This window comes from Heliconius melpomene, chromosome 15 (assembly GCF_056956725.1).
Source record: "Heliconius melpomene rosina isolate 202511_hmr_F chromosome 15, ASM5695672v1, whole genome shotgun sequence".
Classification (NCBI taxonomy): Eukaryota; Metazoa; Arthropoda; class Insecta; order Lepidoptera; family Nymphalidae; genus Heliconius; species Heliconius melpomene.
In genome coordinates, this window is record NC_140403.1 from 1025830 (window position 1) to 1050869 (window position 25040).

Here is a 25040-nt window from a genome sequence, read left to right on the forward strand (position 1 = left end):
AATAGTTCTATACAGGCAGTACATCAAGCTACTAAATGGTTTACCCGAAATACACTTATCGAGAAAAGGCTTCACATATTTTTCTAGTATATATCAGGTGGAGATACGGAGCTCAACGCCGCTCCTTGTCTAGCAAAGCTATATAATAAAAATAGTTTAAATAAAATGATAATTCGATTCCTATTCTATTCGATTCTATTTTACGTTAAAGTAATATTGCTATTGAATTTGTTTCAGGCGTTTATATACTTCAAAACTATTAATATCTAAAATGGAGTATATGAAAAAAATTGCTTCATATTATTTCCTGTAGAGCATTGCACGTAGTATTAAAACACTCAGTTCCTCAATTTTCAAGACATTGAGAATCGAATCGATAACCACGGAGGGTCTTGACACTAGATTCTCTCTGTTACACTACGGAAAAAAATGTTAAGCTTTGAATAAAAAAAACACCTTACTTGTAAAAATTTTAAAATAGCGAAATCTTATCCCGTGGAATACAGGCTTAATATCCTGTAATAACATCGGGATAGGGCAACGAGATTTTATTAAACCTAGGATATATTTGTGGCTGAATTGATATTATTATATTAGAAGCAGCTGGAAATATATGGTGATAATATTCCCTGTGGTGGAGTGGTTGGTGTCTCTTTATAGAGACGATGGTTTTCGATCCGAGACAAGGAAGATAAAATGATTTTATTAATATTCTTGAAAGAAAAATTCTTATAAAATTTTATAAAAAATATTTATGTATAATAACTATAATGAGACTATTTTATTATTTATTGTTTTGTATAAATACTTATGTTCAAATACTATTTATTTTTTTCTGAGAGGAAAGGAAATATTAAATAATTAATTTACCTGAGTGGGATTTGAACCCGCAACCGTCTCATTGTAACGTCTAATTAGACGTTACAATGAGACGGTTGCGAGATCAATTGATTAAATAAAATTTTATTCTTTAATTAATGTTTATTTATTTAATTTACTCATATAATTTTTAATATAAAATTGAACTTTAGAAGGATGGGTTCAAAGGAAATAAACACAAAACGTACAGACTTTGATTTATTTCAGTGAATTACTGATTACATATTAATAATAACATATAATACCTTAAACCTATTGATTCTAAAAAAATCATTTCCAATATCACCTTACCTATTTATTAAATTTTGGATTAATCCATTTAAAAGTACCGATTAATTAAGTTTATTAGCTTAAATAAAACATGAATATTAATAAGAAATTCACTTTGGGTAGTGATATTTCATTATCTAACGATATAGCTAACCGTTACTTTAAACTTACAAGGGACAACCCGTCCGTCAACTAAAAATCTTTGGTTTCATTCAAAATTAACAACAAAATAATAATAATAAATAAAATTTAATAAATAATACACAATTACTAAAATAAACTATGAAATTAATAACATCTTAAAATGGCTCGAACGATTGATAACGATTGATAACGATCGATAACGCTAAAATGTAACGGAAAGAAAAATACTTTGCCATCGCGCAACTCCAATAGAGTCTGCCTTAAACTATTTGCTAGTTATATATATTATATTATTTTAAATAAACTCGTTACTTTTATACTTTTATTATAAGACTACAGCTAATTCTCTGAATTGCATCTTTTATCGTATAAGTTAACAAACAACTTTTGATTTTTGTTTTTTTTTTGTTTAATTTATCACTAAAACTACTAATTACTCACTAAATTTTCTAATTTTTAAAACTATTCTCGACCAAGAAAGGACAGTTATAATAAACTTATAAATGAAGGCGAAGTAGACAAAGTTCAAGATGATAGAGTCAAGCAAGTGTGGAATGTAATGGATAAAGAAGGACGTATAGAAGGCGTCGAAGAGGAAGCCTACGAAGTATATCTAAGAGATATATTGATATTGATTAATTATTGTCGGCATTAGCAAATACAAACGCCAATGGGGAGCATCTAAACAATCGGGAAGTATTCACAGCCAGAATGATTCTTCGTAGATCGTGTCCTAGATATGGATAAGGAAGAAGGTAATTTAACATTTAATTTTAGGTTTTAATTTAATCTAAGTAACTACAGTGCTTTAGTTTAATTTTTTTTCTCTATTTAATGAAATTTAGGATTAAATGCAATCCGTTAATGGAATGCTACATTAATAGCGCTACTTGAGATAATTTTGCTAACAACTTTTTCTGATCAAAGTGACATTTTCTATAATTTGAATGAAGAATTTGTCTTCAATCAAAAACAGTTTTAGCATATCTTAGATATTATATATATATAAATTTAGAAGAATTTTATTTTGGAAACTACAATAGTTCATTTTAGTGAATAATTTTCGTGATAGGTAAAGTTACTTCGATTTAAATTTTGAATTAATTCTAAGCTATTCAAGTGCTAGATTTAAAATTGTAGTCAATAGTTTATTTATCTAAAATTTATATGAGAGGGGAAAGGGGGAAGTTTGTATGTGATTAAACAATATTAATGGGGGGGTCTAGTGGATGTGAACATAGAACATAATACACTTAAGAATAATGACGAGCGTAGAAGACAAGAATCTAATAGTAAATAGAAGCATTACGAGATAATGGCACCGCGGAATGTACCACCTTTATAAAAAAGTTACCCTAAATCAACTTATTATTTATGTAAATTTACGTTTTTTTTCGAACGAGAATATGTTTTGTATTTAATCAATGATTATCTTAATAGTAATTTCACAGTCCTACGTTTTAACATTTTGCCATTTTAACTTGATCTACGTTCTTTATTGCCAATACCTACATTTAAATCTTTATTAGCCTTATGTCTGTGATCCAGCAAATAGTTGTTAAGTTGTGATGTGCGATATAACCCTATATTTTAATTATTATTATTTAATAATACATCGTTTAAATATAAAGATTCATGAGCTCACTGAATCTTCACATTTAATTTGTCATTTATCAACTAGACGCGATGGCAAAGTTTTCTTTCAAATTATGGATCAGAATTTGGATTAAGATGAGTTAAAAGTGACCGAATTGGAAGAATTCGTCTCTGTTCCTTCGGTCGTTCGAGATTCGAATCCAGGGCGGAACCACGCAAATATCTAAGAGGAAGTTGCTTTGCTTTGCATCGAAGCGCCTGGATTCAAGCTTGTTGTGTCATGTCATGTCATTCCAACCATTTTGAAGACGCTCCTTAAAACATAAATTGATAAAGACGTCCAAATGACGTCAGTTTATTGTTTAATTTTTTTATTTAATATTTCATCTCGTCCACCGTTAACATTCCGATAGACTCCGAACGTTACTTTACTAGAAATACAAAATTTAACGTATTTACAACCATTTTTTTATCTTTCAACATAACATTCACAAATAACATACTCGTTTCGCGCAGTCATGTCATGTTGTACATTTATAATATTCGTTAAAAGGACTAGATTTCGGGGAACAAAAACCGTATATTGAAAACATCGGTAAACAAATCTAAAGTTTTGGCCTGGCGTGTGTTTGCCCACTATTGGACCTCTGTCACTATATGTCTAACAGCTCGTATTGTCTGGCAGTTGCTTTTGACTCAGTACTGTTGGTGGTAGTCTTGCTTTTCCATACCGATCTTGAGACCAGACTGATGAATTAATTTGTCTTGCCAAAACAGTGTTTAGAATTTTTTTTTGGTGATATTTTTTAATATTTTACTTAATATATGATTACATGATGATGCATTTCCCTTTCTCGGCCCAAGGGTTGTTTTTCTTGTCGGGGGCGTGTATAAGAGGATCGTTCTTTTCGTTTTCCTCTACGTACTCCCTCATCCTGAAACAAAATGAAAACAAATGTAAGCATTTTTATATATTTTTACATATTAGAGTTAGACATTGAGGCCATTGTGGCGCAAGGGGTATAAATGTGTACTTTAAACGCGACGGTTGTGGGTTGGATTCCTACCCGGGGAAATAAATTATTATTTATTAATATGTTTGTTTCTTCGACTTAGTAGACTAACAAAAAAAATCGACGAAAAGTGGAAAACGCAGTGTTTTAGCACAAAGTTTCCTTTGCCTACCATTCTATGCAGGATACAGGGTGAAGCTAAAAAAGCAAAGAGAAGTCATAGAAAATTTAAAGAAAACTAATATTGTTTTATATAAATAGCTAATATTCCGGTTGCTTACAGTGAAGCACAAAGAGAAGATTTCTCGAAATTGCTACGCGAACGGGAAAAGGGCACACATAAAGTGGCTTTATAAATCACTACGAATTTTATACGTGACTAGCGGACGCGCGCAGCTTCGCTTGCGTTATTAGGGGTGAATTCTAATAAACCACGAAACATGTGTTCAATGAAATATTTTTAAGAGTCTAAATTTCAAATTTTATAAAAATCGGTAGCGATTCAAAGATTTTTCCATACAAACTTTCAACCCCTTATTTGCAACCTTAGGGGGTGAATTCTAGAAAACCATGAAACATATGTTCAATTAAATACTTTTAAGAGTCTGAATTTCAAATTTTATAAAAATTGGTGGCGATTTAAAAAAAATCTATACAAACTTTCAACCCCTTATTTGCACCCTTAGGGGGAGAATTCTAGAAAACGATGAAACACGTGTTCAATTAAATACTTTTAAAAATCTAAATTTCAAATTTTATAAATATCGGTGCTGATTAAAATTTTTTTCCATACAAACTTTCAACCCCTATTTCACCCCTTTAGGGTTAAAATTTTTCAAAATCCCTTCTTAGTGGATGTCCAGATTACGAAAGTAAACTTCTGTCCAAATTTGACGTTTCGATCATCAGCGGTTACGGCTGTGCGCGCGTCTTACCTCAGTCAGTGAGGACAAGTCCTTTTATATATATAGATGTATGTATATTATTTGTTAGCACGTTATTTTACATACAACAAATCTTTTTTTAAGGTTTCGTCCATCAAAAGAAAGAAACGGGACCCTTATAGGATCATTACAAACTTATATTCATGCACTACGCATTTCGTACAAAATGGGTAGATATGCCCCGAGATATTGCGTGTTGTGGAACTCAACGCCGCGATTTGAATTTCAATTTTTATTTTAGCTTCACGTATAGCGTGCCGCACATAGCAGGGTGGAATGGAAACTTAGAAAGTCAGTTTTAGTAGTAGGAGTAATAAAATCGATGTATTCTTTCGAATGGGCTAAAATCCATCGCTTTTACAACCAGACGATGTTCCATTGCGCTAAGATGGCCTCTACAAAAATCTTCCTGCCATAAATGCGTAAATCAAACCCATTACTAGCTTTATTAATATTTTTATATTGACAACGCAGCTGTCATATGATATAAATAACTATAGAAGAACGTTTCAAAGGCGCGAAGTATTTTAAACGAACTAATATTTTGATTGGCAATGAAATGTTTAACCTCTTTTTTTTCGTTTCGACCATTATGCTGAAAATATAACTTCAAATAGGAAGAGAAATTCAATTTGTTTTATATTTTACTTTAATTTTTATAGAAAAACTAGCGGACGCGCGCAGCTTTGCGTGCTTATTTGCACCCTTAGGGATGAATTCTAATAAACCATGAAATATGTGACCAATGAAATAGTCTTAAGAGTCTAAATTTCTAATTTTGTAGAAATCGGTATCTATTTAAAGATTTTTTCATACAAACTTCAACCCCTTATTTGCGGGGTGCAAAGGGGATGAATTAAAATAAACCACGAAATATGTGTTCAATGAAAGATTTTTCCATACAAACTTTTAACCCCTTAATGGTTAGTTAATGGTTAGGGGGTAAATTCTAAAAAACTGTGAAACATGTGTTCAATTAAATATTTTTAAAAGTCTGAATTTACAATTTTATAAAAATCGGTGCCGATTTAAATTTTTTCCATACAAACTTTCAACCCTTATTTTACCCCTTTAGGGTTAAAATTTTTCAAAATCCCTTCTTAGTGGATGTCCAGATTATAAAAGTAAACATCTGTCTAAATTTCACGTTTCTACTATCAGCGGTTACATCTGTGCGTGCCTCTTACCTCAGTCAGTGAGGACAAGTCCTTTTATAATAATAATATAATAATAATAAATTTATTTATTTAAGACATTAGTCCACTTGTTAGTAACAATTAAAACTTACCCTATGTTAATACAATAATTTATATATATAGATTATGAACTTAAAAAAAATAATTCATAGTGGAGGCCAGTTTTAGTTTCGCTCTGGAAATGCCTTAATACGATCGGAGGGTCTTAGCTATAGGTTCCTAGATTACCTCTGCCTATCTTACTATGTGCGGGATATAGCATAAAGTTTTTTTTTAACTAAACCGATTTTTATGATACTTGAACTATTTCTTAGTATATTTCATTTAAATAAAAAAAAAACATCTAAATATGACTTTTAGTTTTCTAGAAACAACGAACAGACACACAAACGAACGAACGAACGAACAGACATACATAGGTACATAGACCTACAAAACACTTAAATATTATCCTATTTCAACAAGATAACATACAACCGCCTTAAAAAAAGGTGATTGAAAAAAAATTTTTTTCCTACAATGAGTCCTGCATAGGCTGGGTACGTTGTGGAGCTGTGTAGGCAGAGTTAACCTATTGTTAAGACACTTCGCCCCTCACTCACCGGCGAATTCTGGGAGCATTGCGTGTTGAGTGGCGGAACTCAAGGTCGCGCTTTGCCTAGGTACTAAAGCGAACGAAAACAGTAAAAGTTTCATTTCCTCGAGTAGGAATCGAACCCGCAACGCGTTGCGTCATCACTGGTACAAAAAAGTAATAAACTCCTATTTTCGGCTACTAACAAATACAAAACAAACACTTCACACTATTCTCCATACAAAAATGTGTTTGCGAATCGATAAACGTAATATACATTAGGAAGCCATTTGGAAAATAGCCTCCGCTAATCCAATTTCGTCATGAAGCCGGGCGTATATTTCTATTGCATTTTACTTAAGTATGTACAAGTAGAAGGAAACTAGATCCTAGAGTGAAATGTTTTATTCTTATTTTTAACATATTATTCATACTAACAAAAAAATATATTAGTTTTTGAGAAGACATATATATAAAATTTTGAGTAACAACTGTAAACGCGACGGGTGCCAGGGTTCGATTCCCAATGAAGAAAATGTAATATTTAATTATTTCATTTTCTTACTCTGGTAAAGAGGCAGAGCTCGACGTTATGCTGTTACATTTCATTCTCCACTTTTCACCGAATTCTTAATGCTAAGGCAGTAAAGCAGTAAGTTCTAACATTTCCCCAGCCTATCTGCGGGATGATCCATGAAACTTAAAAAAATATATAAACCCTTGAACGTAACACGAATGAATTTAAAATGTTGAAAAATATCTTTACCTCTTGCCTAATTAAGTTGTAACAATTTGAAATGTGACTCTAAGATTCGCCACTCAAAACGCAATGTCTCGAAAATTCTTGATAAAATGGATTATGCTTTAATTTTTACGGGAAGTAGACAGTTGCCTTACACTTGTTGTCTTTTCTAAGACATTGTACCCTATGTTTTAAATCGGAATATGCAAATATTTTCAAATTAACATTTTTCCAAAATGGCGATTAAATATAATAAAGCCTTTACTGTTGAATATAGACTATAAACATAACGGGTGCGATACCACTCAGCTGAAAGCATTATTTTACTCTCTGGTACCCAATGCGCGACGTTGAGTTCCGCTACTACATACGCAAAGACGATAGCATTCGTTACATTTCACATTTTTTCTTTCCATATCTATTACAATTAAAAATATCTAAAAATAATCTAAAAAGCTTTGACAAAGTTCCAAATAGATATATTATAAGATTAGAATCTAGCTAATCTATGGCCAGCTGTATAAACATCATGTTATATCGGATTATTATCAATCAATACGCTTAATGGAATCCCCTTTATAATATATTAGACACTGATGGTTCAGTGGACAGGAAATTGTATCTATTGTATAGTAGTATAATATAATAATAGTTTAAGTTCAAGTTAATACCCAATAATAGAGGCAAATGAAAAAGGGGTGATTGAGCGCGCGTGCGATAATGATGCATTCAAATGACTCTCTCCAGAGGGACCTTGGGAACCTAGTGTTAAGATATTCGGTTTCCGATTTAGACACTTCCGTTTCCCATTTCTCGTCGAATTCTAGAGGCACTGTGTTGAGTGGTTGAACTTAATTTTACGTTTTGTCCCCAAAGCGAAGAAATGAAAATATGAGATATTGTCACTGCGTCACAATAGTATCAAAATAGCTTTTTCATGAGGTTATAGGAAACCTTGTATCAAAACGCTCCATTCCCCACTTTTTGTTCAATTTTCGGCGTGTTAATTGTTGTAATTCTATTCCAATATTTGGCTTGTTACCACGAAATATTTCATACCTTCAACTGAAAATCAAACCTACAGCAATCGTGTTTTCTGTTTCTAACCACCACTGTGCTATAATAGCTTCTATATAAACAACGAATTTAAGTTGCCTAAGCAATATTTACAGGAATGCTTTACGAAGACTTGCCTGTTCAAATTACTCGGGTTCGTGTCCATGGGCCTGACAAAGGTCCTTTGTCCATAATATTGATTTTAGACAGACGTTTGTTTGTGCTGTACATGGAATTTTACACCCTATAAGCTTAGTTAGTTAAGGGAGAAATGAAAGTTTTAACTTCGAATTCTGATAATGGTTGATGTTTTTGTGAGAGTCACGCTTTTCCCTTATTTTAGGGTAGATAGAGTTAGCTAGCTTATAATTAAAAAACTCAGTTCTACACTCTTCGCTTTAATTGGAGACATTGCTTGTTTAATAACGGAATTTAGCGCCGTGTTTCTAACAAAAAAAAGGCGATTAAGTGCGACTTTGCGAAATTTCATACAAAATGTTATAAAAGCGATACATAAATGCTGGCAACTTTTGTTTACGCTAATTTAAAAGACTAGACTTGAATATTTATTCTTAATTTTACTTAATACCTCCACGCAAACTCGAGACAAATGGTCTTGACAGACGGAGAACAAAGTGAACCTATAAGGTTTCCGTTTTAGCTATTGAACTACGGAATCCTAAAAAAACAAAATAAATAGACGGTCTCGAGACGATATCGAATGCACAACTGACCGTACATTTGGGCACGTATATATATTATTCTGCTATGATAAATGATATAGGTAACATGAGGTAGACCTTTCGACTAAAAGTTCTAAGAATATTGATATGGGTTATGCGAAAATTACGTCTTATAAAAAAATATGTGGGGTGGTTTAAATAGAACCTTATGGAAGATAAAATGTCAGTTGGTAAAACAACAGATAAAACATATTTTTTCTCTACTGACAGACAACAAATAACTACTAGAAAATATTTTTTAAAATACGTATAAATAATAAAAGCAGCGGGATATCAACCCGCGTCTCTGGAAAATATTTCATGTCCCTTTAGACATAGATTTCCAAGAGGAACTGGGAAACCTGAGAACAGTGTTATGACACTACTTTCTCATTAAGACTCGTCGAACCCACGACTTCAAGTCATAATTGTTATAGCTGTTATATAAAATTGATGTTTAATTCTTAGTAGGTATATTATTTACTTCCTCTAACAAAGAAGAGGAAAACTTACGATACCACAATGCGTTGATAAAAGTGTTATTTCATAATTGTTTATTCATTACACCTATTGCTTAACCAATATAATATATACTGTTGTTATTGTTGTTATTTTATGTTTTGTATTATTATATTATTTTATAATGGGGGCCGCCCCCAATATTATTCTCTAAAATCCGTTTATGAGGATATTCAGGCAATCCTCTCTTAGGTAGTAGGGGTGCCTCCCTATACTTCCTAAGGCACTTGCATGCCAAATTTCATCGTTCATGCTGTATCCCGCACATAACAAGCTAAGCAGTGAGAATCTGGGAACCTAATGTACCCAGTTTCTGCCGAAGGCACAGGCCTCGAGGTACTTCTGCGTTTTTCGTTACTGTGCGTTCTTTATCAGCCAATTATATTAGTAATGGATGTGTATATTAAATTATATATGACAATATTTTTTAAAGATAAAATCCATCGTGGTGTATTCCTATCCAAAATATCTTTTTATATGCGTTGGTTGTAGGTTCGATTTCAGCTCAATAGGGCTTGTATGTGAGATAGAAAACATTTTTAATGTCATGTTTTGATTATAAAAAATGAGTGGACTGTATGTTTGTATTTAAAAGACAAAAATCTGGAGAATGGAGTGTAAGCCCATTACTTTGTATGAAATATTTCAGAATTGATATTTTTTTATGATACTTAGTAAATACTCTTTATAGGACGTCGTGGCGCAACGGAACACCGTCTGACCGTGAAAACGACAGTTATGGTTTTGATGTCTACTCATGGGAATTAATTATTTTCATAATAAGCTTTATTAAATATCTTTGACTCATATGAAATAAAATATTAAACCTAGTTTTAAATAAAAAAAAAATAATTAAACGTTGTACTATTAAAGTACCTGTGACATACAGACAAACAGACGTACATTACGAATCAGGGAGGGTTCCGTTTAAAAGCGTTCGGCTACAATACCCTAAAATTGTAATTATGACAAAAGTCATTATAATATATTATAATAAAAATTCCAGTTTATTTTAATACAACATTTTAAAAATTTATACAAATTTAGACTCGTCTAGACTGAAACTAATATCATAATTTACATTCTATTATGTTATGTGAATATTATAACAATGTTATGTGTGTTATTCCTTAAGCGCAAAATCCCATTTTTTTAAATTCTCGTATGAATTTCAAAAAACCGTTCCTTAATTCTTTCAAAGAACTCTAAGTGACAAATTCCAGCGTTCAACGCCGCGTAAATTCGGAAGTACGTTGAGTGTCAGTCATTCCGTAACGGAATATATCTTTTGCTAACGATCTGCTTGCGGCTTCGCCCGTTTGGATGATACGATAATTATTTACTTTTCTGAATTACTTTCGTGTTGTAATAATGTCATTATATTAACGTACATAAACTTACAAAAATTTTAAAAAATCATTGTTTTCCATTCCAGTACAGAATTGCATGCTCCCAATAATATATTTTCTCATATAAATTATCTCCCACATGTAAAGACAGCGATTGTATACAATTTTATGTATAGTATATATAAAAATATATCACTTTAGTGACACAACTCTATTTTTAACGAAAAATTTATATTCATAAAAACACAGTGCGTCATATTGTAACACACGAAACAAAATTCTACACACTAACCAATGAAAAAAAAAACGTCATTCATACATGAAAATACACGTAATTTCAATGATTTTTGTAAGAAAAAACGCAAAAAAGTGAAAAATGATAATTATACGAAATTAAAACGGAAACTTAGGACAACACGTTCGCAAAAGCTTCGTTTTATCCTGCAACGAGCTTTACATGGCGGGTAGAAAATCGATAGTTTTCTTGTCACGCCAATCGCACGTACGATTTCACTGTTTAGCGTTCACTTTTTAATTGATTATTTAAATTGTAAGTATACATTTGACTCTAAATACTGATATATTATTGAAATATATGAAAAAAATGTTTTATGTAGTTCATGCAAAACAAAACACGACATAAACGATAAACATGACCTTACACACACACTCATACAAATTAAAAACAACATACAAAAAATACCACAAAATATAAAAAAAAAATGAAACCTGTGAACCATACAAACCGAAAACAAACCAAAACCACACACACAAACCACTCCCTAACGGAACACTGATGATGTCACAATGACGTCACTTGCTCTTACAACTAGAATACCTAGTAATAAATAGTATTACTCACGCAGCGATACTTTTCGATAACGGCCAGCGTTCCATAGAAGCTTGGTACTTCATGTTCTCAATCTGCTTTTTTAGTGCCTCCTTGTCCATGGTCGCAAGTACACTGGGATCCATGGCGCAGAATCTGTAGAATAAAATACGCACACACACAAATGTTAGTACGTGTATAGGGCGTGCGCGTGTGTGCGGCACGACGTACAGTCGCGTTGAACGTTGTTATGGTTGAGTTTTTTTTTTATATTTTGTTGAATCGGATCTCTCTGTTAAGAAAAAGAACGGCGTTCAGTTCCGGTAATCAACACATAGTGTTTCAAAATGAGTTGGAGAGTGGAGAATTCTTATATATCGTGTAGTAGATGAGTGGGCTTGAAAATAAAAAAAAAATGTAATACTTCAGTGATGCGTCACTACGTTGATTTGATATGTAAGTGGCACTTTAGTAGACCAGATTGAGGAAATTTTCTATTGTGTATTTATCATAGATATATAAGTATTCTCAAGTGTAATTAATTTCAGACTTAACTTATTAACTTATTTATTCATATACATGTATGTACGTCGCAATTGAGCAAGGACAACGTTAATATACATTTTTTATTCCAATAATCTCTTATGACGTTGCGTTAGTTATAACTTTAAAAAGCAGATTTACGCTTTTTTCGTTTAGCGGAGTAAGTGAAGTAATTACAATTAATTTTTGAGTTAAAATACTCCATTCCGGCACTGTAGGCTACATTCGGTAGCGGTACCCAACGCCGCACTTTGTCTTGTTACCAGAGCGAGGGAAAGGAACTAATTAATTCTCTTAAGAAAGAATAGAACCGTCTGACCGTCGCGCCTACAGTCAGCTGCTTCTTTAATTTTTATATAATTCTTATGTTAAAATATAATTATATGTATAGTTTGGGGAGAAAGTGTAATACGGACTGTCCTAACACTATATTCTCTTATTTATCCCAATATTTGTAGCTAAATATAAAAAAATCATCCACAACAATTTCTATTCTATTGAACTGTACATAAGCTATCTCTCTCGATAAAAGGGGAGAAATTTAAGGGTGTGTGCAGCACGATGCGCGCGCACAGAGCTACAGTTTCTATGACAACCCCACACATACACTGCTATAACTTGCGCAAATTTAGTTATATCCGAACCCACGCGAAACTCAACCCTATCCCGACAGTCCAAGGTTCATTCCCGACTGATACAATTTGTGTAAAATTAATGAATTAGACGTAATGCTCGGTAGTCGGCCGTGTTTTGTATCCCATTATTCTTCATCTTGTGCCAGAGGACCATCTGTCAAAATGTGGGCAACTTTTATGATCGTTATAGGGTTGGTGTTAAGGGTTGTTTTCGCTTGCTCAATATCGTTATTATATGACTGAATATGCATCGAATGCATTGGGTTGAAGCGTTTTTAAAATTTTTCTTTCATTGTCTAGTTGGAAAGCTCGATTGTTTTATAGCTATAGTATAGGTAATGTGATGACCTTATTGATGTATGTATGCATTTTTTTACCTTCCCTATGTATCCCTCATCCCCTAGGTAGGCAGAGGAATTTAGTGTTCAGACACTCTGTTTAGAATGGACCGCCTAATTTTCAAGATATTTCTTGAGCTATTGAGTGGCAGAGTGCCGTGTTTTATCTGGTTAAAAGAGCAAATGATTGAGTCCCCTGAATTGGAATCAAACTTACAACCGTTGCGTTTTTAGTCAGGCACTATCCCATTGCATCGAGATTCTATTTGTTCGTCCGTTTTCATTTATTTCACACGTTTCACTTCATGTTACACACTTTTACCGCGTATCACGTACGGTACACGTTGAGAATCTACTATCAAGAGAGTCTGTTCTCTCCTAAGTCACTCCTGTTTCCCACTTTCTATCGAATTCTCTAGGAATTGGATGTAAAACTAGTTTACTATAACGAGAAAATGATAATAACAAATATGTTATCCCCTGAGTAGGAATGGAACTCACAACCGCGGCGTTTACAGCCGCACGCTTGTGTCCCCGCGCCACGATGGCCTCATGGAAGAGTTTTATATACATAATATATATATGGAGCTAGCAATAAATACAAAGCGCAAATTAATTGTAGTAAACGGCAATTAGCTTCATAGGAACGCCCTCATTCCGTAAATTGTACTTGCCCTTAATTAAGTGGATGTATATAAATAACCGTACGACAAATTATTATATATATTTTTCAGTTTCAGGGTATGCACAGATAATTTAGTGTTAAGACTAGTAGTGGGATCGAACCTAGAACCATCGCGCTTATAGTCTGCTTATAGCTGTGTCACTGAGTCACAACTGCTTCAATATTATATTATATCGTGTTTGAGGATTATTAACAATAGTCCCCCAAGGAATATGAAAAAAAGACATTAATTTCAAAAGCAATTTAATCATGAAACACAGCAAAAGGTCATGTTAAATTAAAGAAGATTGAGACCATCATGGCTCATTAGGGCATTATCTACAATACCTTAAAGTTGCAAGTTCGATACTGATTCAGAGTCTAAGTAAAATGATTTCTATTACTCCAGTTTTGTAAGAAAAAAAGAGAAATCGCGGCGTTTAATTCCGCAATGTGTCTTTGTATGTACATTTAACTATTTATTTATATACGCTGCCGATGTTGTATGGTATTTAATCATTATTATTGTTTTTTAAACATAGATTTTTAATTATGATAGTAACTGGGAAAATATTCCCACACTCGTTCTAAATGAAAGAATATATAAATTTCAATGTTTTTACGCTTAATGATGAAATGAATTAAAATTTTCTCACATTGTTCGTTTTTTGTTTTTATTACAATTAATTTTAATTACAATTAATTTTTGTTTGCGATGTGCCCGGCTGATCTCAATACAGTTATATATTTGAATTCTAGGCGAGGCATTTTTTTTTATTTCAAATGTTGAAATATAGTAAGGACGAATCAAACTTAACATGACGCGGCGTTGAGTTTCGCCATTACCTCTGTTTACTCTTGTGAGGTCGAAGGTTGTAGGTTCGATATCCATAGAGTGAATTCACTACCCCGTCTCCCTATGGAGGAAAAATCGTGAACCAAAGTCAATACAAAATTGTAATAGGTAAATATTATTTTACTTTTTTTATTTATTTTTTTGCTACCGACTGCAATCGAACTCACAACCGTCGCGCTTATCGTCTACGCTACAAAGGCCTATGAAAATATGAATGTACTCGTAGACACTTTTATAATGGAAATCTTGACTCAATTCGTCACTTGAGTGCTGTCTGTGTAAAATTACTCTCAATTAGTTACGGTTCAGGACGTTTTCTTTACGCCGTGACGTTTCTATGTAAATTTAAGTTAAAATATTTGTTATATTTTAAGGCCAATCGTGGCGCAGTGTGCGATAGGACGAGACAGGTTATGAGTTCGATTTTTGTTCGGGGGAATGAAATATTTAATATTTTCATTTCCTCGCTTCGGTAACGAGGTAAAGCGCGGCGTTAAGTACCGCCACTCAATACGCAATGGCTTGAGAAATCGGCGGAAAGTGGGGATCGGTAGTGTGTTAATGTGTGCCTTAACACTAGGTTCCCAGGTCTCCCCTATTATGTGTAGGATACAATGTGAGGTTAAAAAACAAATTAAACTATCGTGGCTCAGTGGGAGAGTATCCGACGTTAAACGCGATGGTAGTGTGTTCGATTCACATTCGAGGGAATGATTATATTTAAATGGTTTTCATTTTCCCGCATAGTGTTTTAGCACTACGTTTTCTCTGTCTCTGCTATATGCGATATATAGCGTGAAACTAAATAAAAAATATCATTTAGTATTAACTTCAAGCAATTTCATAATAAGTGGCGAAGACGGCGTTAATTACCGTTAATTGTATGCAGCGGGCAGTGCTCGGGGCTCGGGTGACAAATTCAATATTCTCCCGAACTCCGCTTTATCTAGTTAGTGTCTATTAATTGTTTTAGAAGCGGATTTTAGTTTAATTTAGTAAGAAATTATTGAAAGGGGCCAGTCTTGACGCTGTTTGGTTGTGGATTCGATTCTCGCTCGAGGAAATTAAATATTTTGTAGTTTTATTTTGTCACTCTGGCAGAGAGGCAAAGCGCGGTGTTGAGTTCCGCCATTCAACCAACAATGCCTCTAGAATTCGGCGGAAGTGTCATAAAACAAGTAAAAACGCGATGAAAGTTGAATTAATCGAGAGAATTATAAAGAAAAATAGACTTTTTTGTGTTCAATGTGTTTTATCAAAACACATAGATCATTCCCCCCGAGTATGAATCGAACCCAAAACCAACGCATTTATAGTCAGATACTGTGCTACTGCGCCACGATGCGGCTTCAAGATAATTTATGTACTTGTAAGTATGTATCTAATATATAGATAGAAACATAGATAGATCTCAAAGAACAAATTACTTCTACAGTATTCGTTCTGGCACCGTTCCCATAGATCAGCCCCTGTATTGGATACACTTTGAAACGTATTTAAAATTTAAAATCCATTTTAAAATTCTTTATGCTGGTACTGAGTTTTTTTTACAAATATTTTCAAAGATCTTTATAGCCTCTATTTTATCTATCTTGAGATAAATTTAATTGATTTTGATCACTTTAAAGTAATAAACAATAAAAATAGCTTTTTGCTTCTTATCCCATAGTAGACTGACTAGAGCAAACCTAATTTTAAGGCACTACTTTCTCCATTTTCCGCCTAACTTTCGATATATTGTGTGTTGAGTGCCGAAGTTCTATGTAGCGTTTTAACTTGTTATCCGAGGGAAGAAATGAATGAAAATGAAAATCGAACTCGGCGAATAAAATATATAATTTAATATTTTCATTTCTTCGCTCTGGTAACGAGGCAAAGCAAACGTTGCGTTTGGTCTCGCCTCTCAACACGAAATGTCTAGATAATCCGGTTAAAAAGTAGGGAATGGAAATTTCTTAATCATAATTTAGTGACTTAACACAAATATAATAATTTTCCCGAGTGGAATAGAACCCAAAACCATCACGTCTACAATATAGCAGTTATAAAAAGCCGCTGTAGAAGTCCTTTTATAGAACACTCAGCCAAGCCGAGAAAGCATAAATGATATAGAGATAAGAGATAAGAGGTAATATTAATATAAAACGGTCTACGTTCTTCATAGGGTCAAGTGCGCACTCAACATCATTCAATTACGGCTACGGGTACTTTGAACTTGAGTTACCTGGTCAATTATTATGATACTTTATTTTAAGCTGTGGGTTAGATTCTCGGTTGGAGAATTATTTTATTGTTTTTTTTATATGCGGGATAGAGCGTGCAGCTGATTTAATTTGATTTAATTTTTAACGCGTCGTCTGTCGATGACTATACGTTATCGTATACGATCATTAGATACGTTTTATTGCTTTTGTCCCAGACGTAACGGGTTCAAACACCGGTCCGAGCTTTGATGTAAATGATTTGTTTATGTTGAGTGAATTGTTTATACTGGATTCTTACATTAGGTTCTTTCAGCTTACCTGCTCTTTGAGATACATGAGCGATAGTTAGGTGACGATAAAACAGAACACATACTACAACGTTCTCTACAACGAAGAGGGATATTAAGAATACGTGACAGTTAAGTTGTGAATTCAATTCCCACTCGGGGGAATAAAATGTTTGATATATAATATTTTGGAGATATTACGTATATAAGGACAAAGATATATTATGGGAAAATTAATGAAATATAATCATTCTACCACGTAATGTCTCCAGAACTCGGCGGATAGTGGGTAACGAAAGTGTCTTAATGTAAACAGAGTGTTTTAATACTAGATTCCCAGGTTTCCTCTGCGCACCCTGCTAGTGCAGGGTTAAGTTAAAAATATATCGGAAAACAAATTGTAGTTACTTCTAAATTTTGAGGAAATATTTAATTAAATTACTTACTTTTAAATTATTCCCACAATAAAAATTAAGTACGCTGCTTGCTCACTGAGTGACTGCTGCCTGAAAAAAAAAACATCAAAAATTTAGAAAAAATAATTTCATGTGTTTTTACATAAAAAAACAGCGTTTATTTGCGTGTATGATACATTTTATGTGCCCGAGGTAACTCAGACCGAAGTTCTTAGTACAGAAAGAAAGTGGGCAACTGGGAACCTTACTATTAAATACTTCCTTTCGCCACTTTCCTACAAATTCTGGAGGCATTACATGTTAAGTGACAGTAGGTACTGAATGAAATAAAATTATTAAAATTCTTTAGCTTTATAATAATTAAGTATAGATTCATATATATATTTGAAAGTTAAACTATATTAAAATTGGCATTTCCAAGTAACTGATTTAAAAGTATACAAAGTAATAACTGGTAATAACTCATTAGATAATATAACATTGAATTAATGATTGTTTCACATCGCTGGGTATTTGTTTTGTTTTTTTTACTGAATAGGAATTATACATGAGAAGATATCACGCGAATGAAAATTGTATTGTATTGTTTATATTAATGTATAACAAACAAAAGGCGGCCGTGCCGTACTGTGGGTTCGATTTCCACTAGAGGGAATGAAATGTTTAATATTTTCATTTCTTCGCTCTGGTAACCAAATAAATACTTCATTTATTTGCTAGCTAAGTGGGGAGCGGAAGTATCTTTACATTAGGTTTCCAGGTCCCATCTGCCTTCCGGATAGCAACGATATTCTAAAGAATGATTTGTATAAAACAGTTTTACATAGACAAAGTAAGTAACAAAAATTAAAGATTAGTAGAATTCTAATAGTGTTTATTTAGTGGTGGATATTAACGAGTTATCATAACCGCTTTGCCGAGTTATGAGAGTCGAGGTACTCTGATGGTTTGGTGGATGTTTCTGGTGGAAATCGAACCTACAACCGTCATGTTTACAGTTAGCTACCACGGACGCTGCACCACGGCCACCTTTGATTGTTTTTTCAGCTTCACGCTGTATCCTGTCTGTAGCAGTATAGGCAGAGGGAGCCCAGTGTGAAAACACTCCTCTCTCCACTCTCTGTCGAATTCTAGAGGGATTGTGTGTTAAGATATTTCCATATTATTATATTTTCAACAAGTACAGCGACAGTACAGGAGGTACCAGCTAATACTCTAATGGCTTAATTGAGTGAATCAGCATTAATACGTTTCCTTGACTTAATAAACGTAATCTAGTTAGTGGGGCCGTTACATTTGTTTTGTAGTGTAAAACTGTTAGTTTGTTATTTGCTTTGCATGTTGTATGGCGGAGCTCAACGCCGCGGTCTATCTTCATTGAGAATTGAAATCAAAATAATTTGAAATAGTCTTAGATTTATCACGTATAAGGTCGCGACATTAACGCGACAGGTTGTGAGTTTGAGGAAATGAAATATTTAAAATGTTTTTATTTTAAATGTTATATATAAGTTCTGGCGTTATGTTCCAGCATTCAACACATAATATCTCCAGGATTTGGCGCTAAGTAGAAAACGAAAGTGTCTTGTCACTATGTATGTAGGTCTCGTGACACTAAAAAAAAATTTTGTTTTTGTAATTTTTCGAATTTACAAACGTCGTTTACTGCGCCACGGCGGCATTCTTTACGAAAGGAAATTAACGTGGCAGCCATATAGAATGTATATTGTAACAGTCGCGAGAAAGAGACATCTCGAAATACTGTTTATTATAACGCAACCTTTCTAAGAATATTATTAAACGGCTGGGCTAGTCGTGGTGCAGGGACACAAGTGTGTGACTGGTAGTGGGTTCGATCTCGTTTCGAGGAAATGAAATATTTAATTAATTTTCTTTCATTCTGGAATTGAGGCAAAGCACGGCGTGGAATTCCGCCACTCAACACGCAATGCTTCCGGAATTCGGCACAAAGTGGAAAACGGAGTGTCTTAACACTAGTATCCCTCTGCCTACTCTGCTGTGTGCGGGATACAGCGTGAAGCTGATAAAAAAACTTAAGCTCCAAGTGGAGTTATGTATGCACGTTTCTAATAGAACACGGTGATTGTGAGTTCAAAGGTACATACTAAATATTTATAAAAACACAAAAAGGATAAGTGAAATAATACTATTAAGTTCTCGTTTCTAATAGTTGTTTAGAAATTGTAATTGTGTGAACAAAGTAAAGTCGGACGGACGATAATTTTACGTGCTAACGTCATAAGAAAATATTGATAAAAAATTGCATTCTTTTATGAATTGAATTATTATCACTGATTTATTTTTTTCTTATAATACAAAGAAAGAAAGTGTGGGTTGATCTTCACTCAGAGGAATTGCTGTTAGATTCCAACACAAACACTAATCTCGATATTTGGACCTGCTGAACGGGATAAAGCGTAAAAAGTTCGTTTATATGGATAAAGTAGGCTCTATAATAAAACAGTATTAAAAGAAATTATTTTTAACATGAGAATTACCTACCATATAAACATTACGAGCAACGTCACAATCATTTAAATATGCAAAGTCAGTAATGTCAATCCTCAGGGAGAGGCTACTTAATAAATTTCTAATATGTAAATATCTTTAGTGTCGTACTTTCTTGGCTTATAATGTAACTTTCATTAGTTTTAGACTGACAATATATAATAATAAAGGTATTTTATTATATTTTCTGAAAATTTATTATTCAAATATTAAATTGGGGCAACAGTCTAATATTTGTTGGTATAACAGTCGTGCCGCATGGGCTCAAGGACACGACTGTTAACGTGACGGTAGCAGGTTCGATTCCCACTCGGGGAAATGAAATATTTGAAACATTTTGTAGACATTTTAATGTTTCGAGAGTTTGGTGGAATGTGAAGTCCCCAGGTTTCCTTTGCTTACCTTGCTTTGTGGAGGATGCAGAAATAAAATATTAAAGCGAAGACATGAAAATATTACACATTTCATTTCCTCGAATGGGAAGCAAACCCACAACCTGTGACGTTTACAGTCGCATGCTTGTGCCCCCGCGCCACGGCTGGCATATTAGATCAATTAAGAAAGAAAAGACAAGAAATAAAAGAAACTGTTATGAGAAAAAGAAACACATAATAATAAACTGTTTTACATACACACAGACGAACACACATACACAACATATAATTAAAAAAAAGCTTACTCAGATCCTTCAGAACACTTTTCACCAAAATCCAACAACAAAAACACCCTATAATATAAACGTATACGACAATATAATATGTACAGGGTGATACAATACCTTACTAATTTAATTAAGCCTAATTATATTACCCGGAGAAGAAGCCAAATATATATAATGTATAAACACTTTATAACCAAACTATACACACTATATAAAATAACCTTTTAATTTTTACTTTATAAAAAAAATACAAAATAAATAACGGAAAATGTTTTTTTAAGTATTTTTATTATTTTTTTATTACCGTGATTAAAGCAACCGATCTTGAGTGCCACTGGTGTAGTAATACGAACCTAGTATGGTTTCCACGCTCCATTTGTAAAACAGTTATATGCATGTGGCAGCCACACAGTCATGAAAATGTCAAAATATAATGAAAATCCTAAAAACATATATTATAAATTCGAAAGTAACTCTGTCTGTCTGTCTTTTACACAATCAGGGCCAAACCGCTAATTTAATTGTGACAAAATACACATATAGAGAAACTTGAGGGTCTTGGGATGAAAATAGGTTACTTTTTTTTTCTCATATTTGTAATATTGTCGATATATACTAATATTAAAATACTTATTAATTTGACATGCAATTTATTCTGCCATGTTAATAACAAACGTCGCTATGCGACCGTTGCTAAGCAACGGTTTGCAATTGGCTCATGGGAAACGGAGTGTCTTAACACTCTGATCTCTCTACCTAATATGCCATAAATAGAAAAGCTATAAAAAAAATTAGAAATATTTTTATTGGTTTAGGCAGAGATGACCCAGGAACCTAGTGTGATGACATTCTGTTCTCATGAAGACCCTTCCGTTCCCCAATTTCCACCGATTTCCCAATGAGTTCTCAACGAGTTGAGTGGCGCAACGAAATGAAAATATTAAATATATCATTCCCAAGAATGGGAATAGAACCCTCTCCCTGCGCCACCACTCCCTCAAAAGCACTAATAAGTAATATTTGATAGTTTAATCTATTACAGCATAACACCGTCCACAAGGGCCGTCCACACAAACAGACACCGCACACCACATCTATACATACATGATGCATATTGACCGTTTAATATCTAGTAGTATGTGTAAGGTAAGTGGACTCGTCTCCAAAGGTAAATTGTTTTATATAATAATGTAATAAATAGTGATATATATTTGACTTTCTTAGCTGTGGTAGGCGTAACGCGGCGTTTAGTTTCGCCACTCAGAATTGGATGAAAGTGGGGAAGGGAGTATCTTAATGCTAGGTTCTTTCTGTATACTCTGTATCTGTCTTTATTAGGAGATGCCTAAAAAAAAGATAACAAAATTTTCTATTACCTGGAAACTTTAGAAACAGTGGTAGCTTCATGTAAAATTGACAAAGGTGCGTGTAGAAGACTAATCAAACAAAAATATTATGATTTCGTTTTTTTTTACAAATATACACGCTATGCGTTGCCTTGTTAGAGGACGACAATGAAAATATTAAACATTTTATTATATGCATTTCATTCTCTCGAATGGAAATCGAACCCACAATCACACACTTATGCCCCTGCGCTACTCATTAATTACGAAAAAAAAACAAATTGTCATCCACAAGAGCCACAGCTATATATACAGGAATCGAACTCACTATCCTCAATAAATAACCAAACAACTAAAGAAAACAAACCTAGCAGTGTAAACCAGTTGAAATGGAAACAAGCCCGATCCCGTACAGTCTGCAGTGTATACGATAGCAATACAAAATGTATAGGTAATTAATACCGTATGCAAGTAACTGCAGGTGCGGAATTGTTTAAAATTCACATACTATCACCTGTTAAACTTGGCTTGGCTTGGCTTGTGTGCATGCAATGTGATAATTTGTTATGTTTTTTTCCTTTATTTGCTTAGAATGTAGTTGTTTGAGGCTGTTGGTGCAGCGGTTCGATTTCGGGGAAATTAATTGTTTAATATGAATGAAAATTTTTTTTTTCAAATTCAAATTCAAATTCAAATTTAAAATATTCTTTATTCAAATAGGCAATAATTATAAGCACTTTTGAATCGTCGAATGAACATATGAACAAAAAGCTACCACCGGTTTGGAAGGCAGTTCTGCTGAGAAGAGCCGGCAATAAACTCAACAGTTGCTCTTTTCAAAATCAATGGTACCAAGTCAACACTGAACGAATGTAGCAGGGCAGCGAGATGGAACCTAATGTTAAAACACTCCGCTCTCCACTTTCCGCCAAATTCTTATTAGTCGATGTATTTACATATTGTGTGTTGAGTTCAGGAAACTAACACATATCCTTTACGCCTCGTTAGTCTCATATAATTAATAATTAATATAATTAATTATTAATCACATCAATAATTAACTAAATCTCCTTTGAAAATTAACAGAACGCACGTAAATCAATACAGCTAGTATGTAACGTGACATGGTTCCATATGACGTGACGTCTCGCAGCCATTGTGCTTCTACCCTTGTCGCTGTTGGCAGTCGAACAATTATTGTCAAACCAATTGTGTTTGTAGGGATGTGTGTAGTATGAATAATATATTAATTAAGAAAAAAAAATGAAAAATAAGCTTTCTAGATTATTAATTAAAGAAGAAAAAAAAAATTCTTTCTAGATAAGAAAAAGTAACTAAGTTGGATTGTACAAGAAATTGTGATCCGCCATTTTGTCGCGGCGGCCATTTTGTAACAACAATATTGATTAAATATATAATTTTATTGTCATCAGAACTGTTATTGAGTGAAATTGCTGCTTCAAAGTTTCCCCATTTCTTTCGAGTCATTGCATGTTGAATGGTGGAACTAGCAGTTGCAGTTGCTCTTTTAGAGCGAGAAATTTAAAATAATTCAAATATGGAAATGGTTACCCCTAAGTGGGTATCGAATCCACAATAATCGTGTACTTAGTCTAAGGGATTTGTATGTCAAGGTGTCATATTGCATAGTTAGTTAAGAACTTTGCTAGTTTCTTCTTTTATACTTAGACAGTTGAGATTGGTTTTATAAAGGATAATTGAAAAAAATCTTGGCTTAGTTATAAATATGTTATTGGAAAATACTTTTATTATGATTTTTTTAGGACCGTCGCTTCCGGCGCTGAAGCACAAGTGTGCTACTCAGCGCAGGACGGATGAAGGTTCGATTCAAAGTTGGGGGAATGAAATATTTTATATTATCATTTCCTTTTCTATTCTAACGGAGGTAAAGCGCGGCGTTTAGTTCCGCCATTCATCACGCAATACCTCCTGAATTAGCTTCGCTTTAATGGAAACGCAGTGTCCCAACACTAGGTTCCCAGGTTCCCTCTGCCTACCTTGCTATGTGCGAGATACAGCGTGAAGCTGAAAAATACTAAATATTTGAAAAACTTACGCGTTCAAATACCGATGCTAGTCCCAAACCTCATATACATAATTGTTCACGTCTACGTTGATCTCTCTAAGGACTGACAATTTATATGAAGAACGTTTTTCGTTTCACTTATATTAAATCTGTATGTATTATCTAAATAACAGAACCGTCGAGGCTCAGTGGCATAGTGTAACTGCAACGGCTGTGGGTTCGATTCCCATACGGGGCAATGAACATTTTCATATTTAGCAAAGACAAGTACTCTTACATAAACATAAAATATTACCTGCAGGGTGATGATAGTAGACGAGGCGAAAGAGATATGCAGAGACCGTAACATTCAGCGCTCCTCTTCCTCTGGCTAATCCGCCAGGAATAAAGCATAAATAAAAAAACCTCTCTCTTCTCCCCTCTTTTCAAACAAAATAAAGTCATAAATCATTTAAAAAAAACCAGTAAAACTAAATATCCAATGGTCCCCAATCGTCGAATAGTGTTGAAATCCGTCCCCATAGCTCCATATAGGTGATTGCAACGTTTGTACTGCAGACTCCCGGGATCTAATTCCAATTTATCAGGGGATGACTGCCATTCAACCAGATTTACTTTTGTTCTAAACTCTTTCGCATTTTACTGTTTGGTTTCGTGCACAATTTCAAATATTTGGTTTAT

The 25040-nt window shown here is 33.6% G+C and overlaps 1 protein-coding gene across 5 annotated transcripts; it reads right to left on the reverse strand.

Annotated features, from left to right (window-relative positions):
* Positions 1-1064: 1064 nt before the first annotated feature.
* On the reverse strand, positions 1065-24744 carry Ggamma30A (guanine nucleotide-binding protein subunit gamma-e). 5 transcript variants are annotated; one of them, XM_085198366.1, is made up of 4 exons: positions 24655-24744; positions 17807-17866; positions 11867-11989; positions 1065-3824 (listed from the first exon to the last, which is right to left on the reverse strand). In XM_085198366.1, exons 3-4 carry the CDS (start codon positions 11977-11979, stop codon positions 3719-3721), a joined length of 219 nt encoding a protein of 72 aa, XP_085054492.1. In that variant the 5' UTR covers positions 11980-11989; positions 17807-17866; positions 24655-24744; the 3' UTR covers positions 1065-3718. The 5 variants fall into 5 exon arrangements, with proteins under 5 accessions (XP_085054492.1, XP_085054489.1, XP_085054490.1 ...); XM_085198363.1 differs by lacking the exon at positions 24655-24744 and adding an exon at positions 21271-21343; XM_085198364.1 differs by lacking the exon at positions 24655-24744 and adding an exon at positions 20985-21314.
* Positions 24745-25040: the final 296 nt, after the last annotated feature.

Coding starts and splice junctions, on each gene's coding strand:
- Ggamma30A (XM_085198366.1), bottom strand. CDS start 11,979: ATGGATCCCAGTGTACTTGCGACCATGGACAAGGAGGCACTAAAAAAG. Junction 3,825..11,866: donor TTATCGAAAAGTATCGCTGC/GTGAGTAATACT, acceptor ATTTTGTTTCAG/GATGAGGGAGTACGTAGAGG.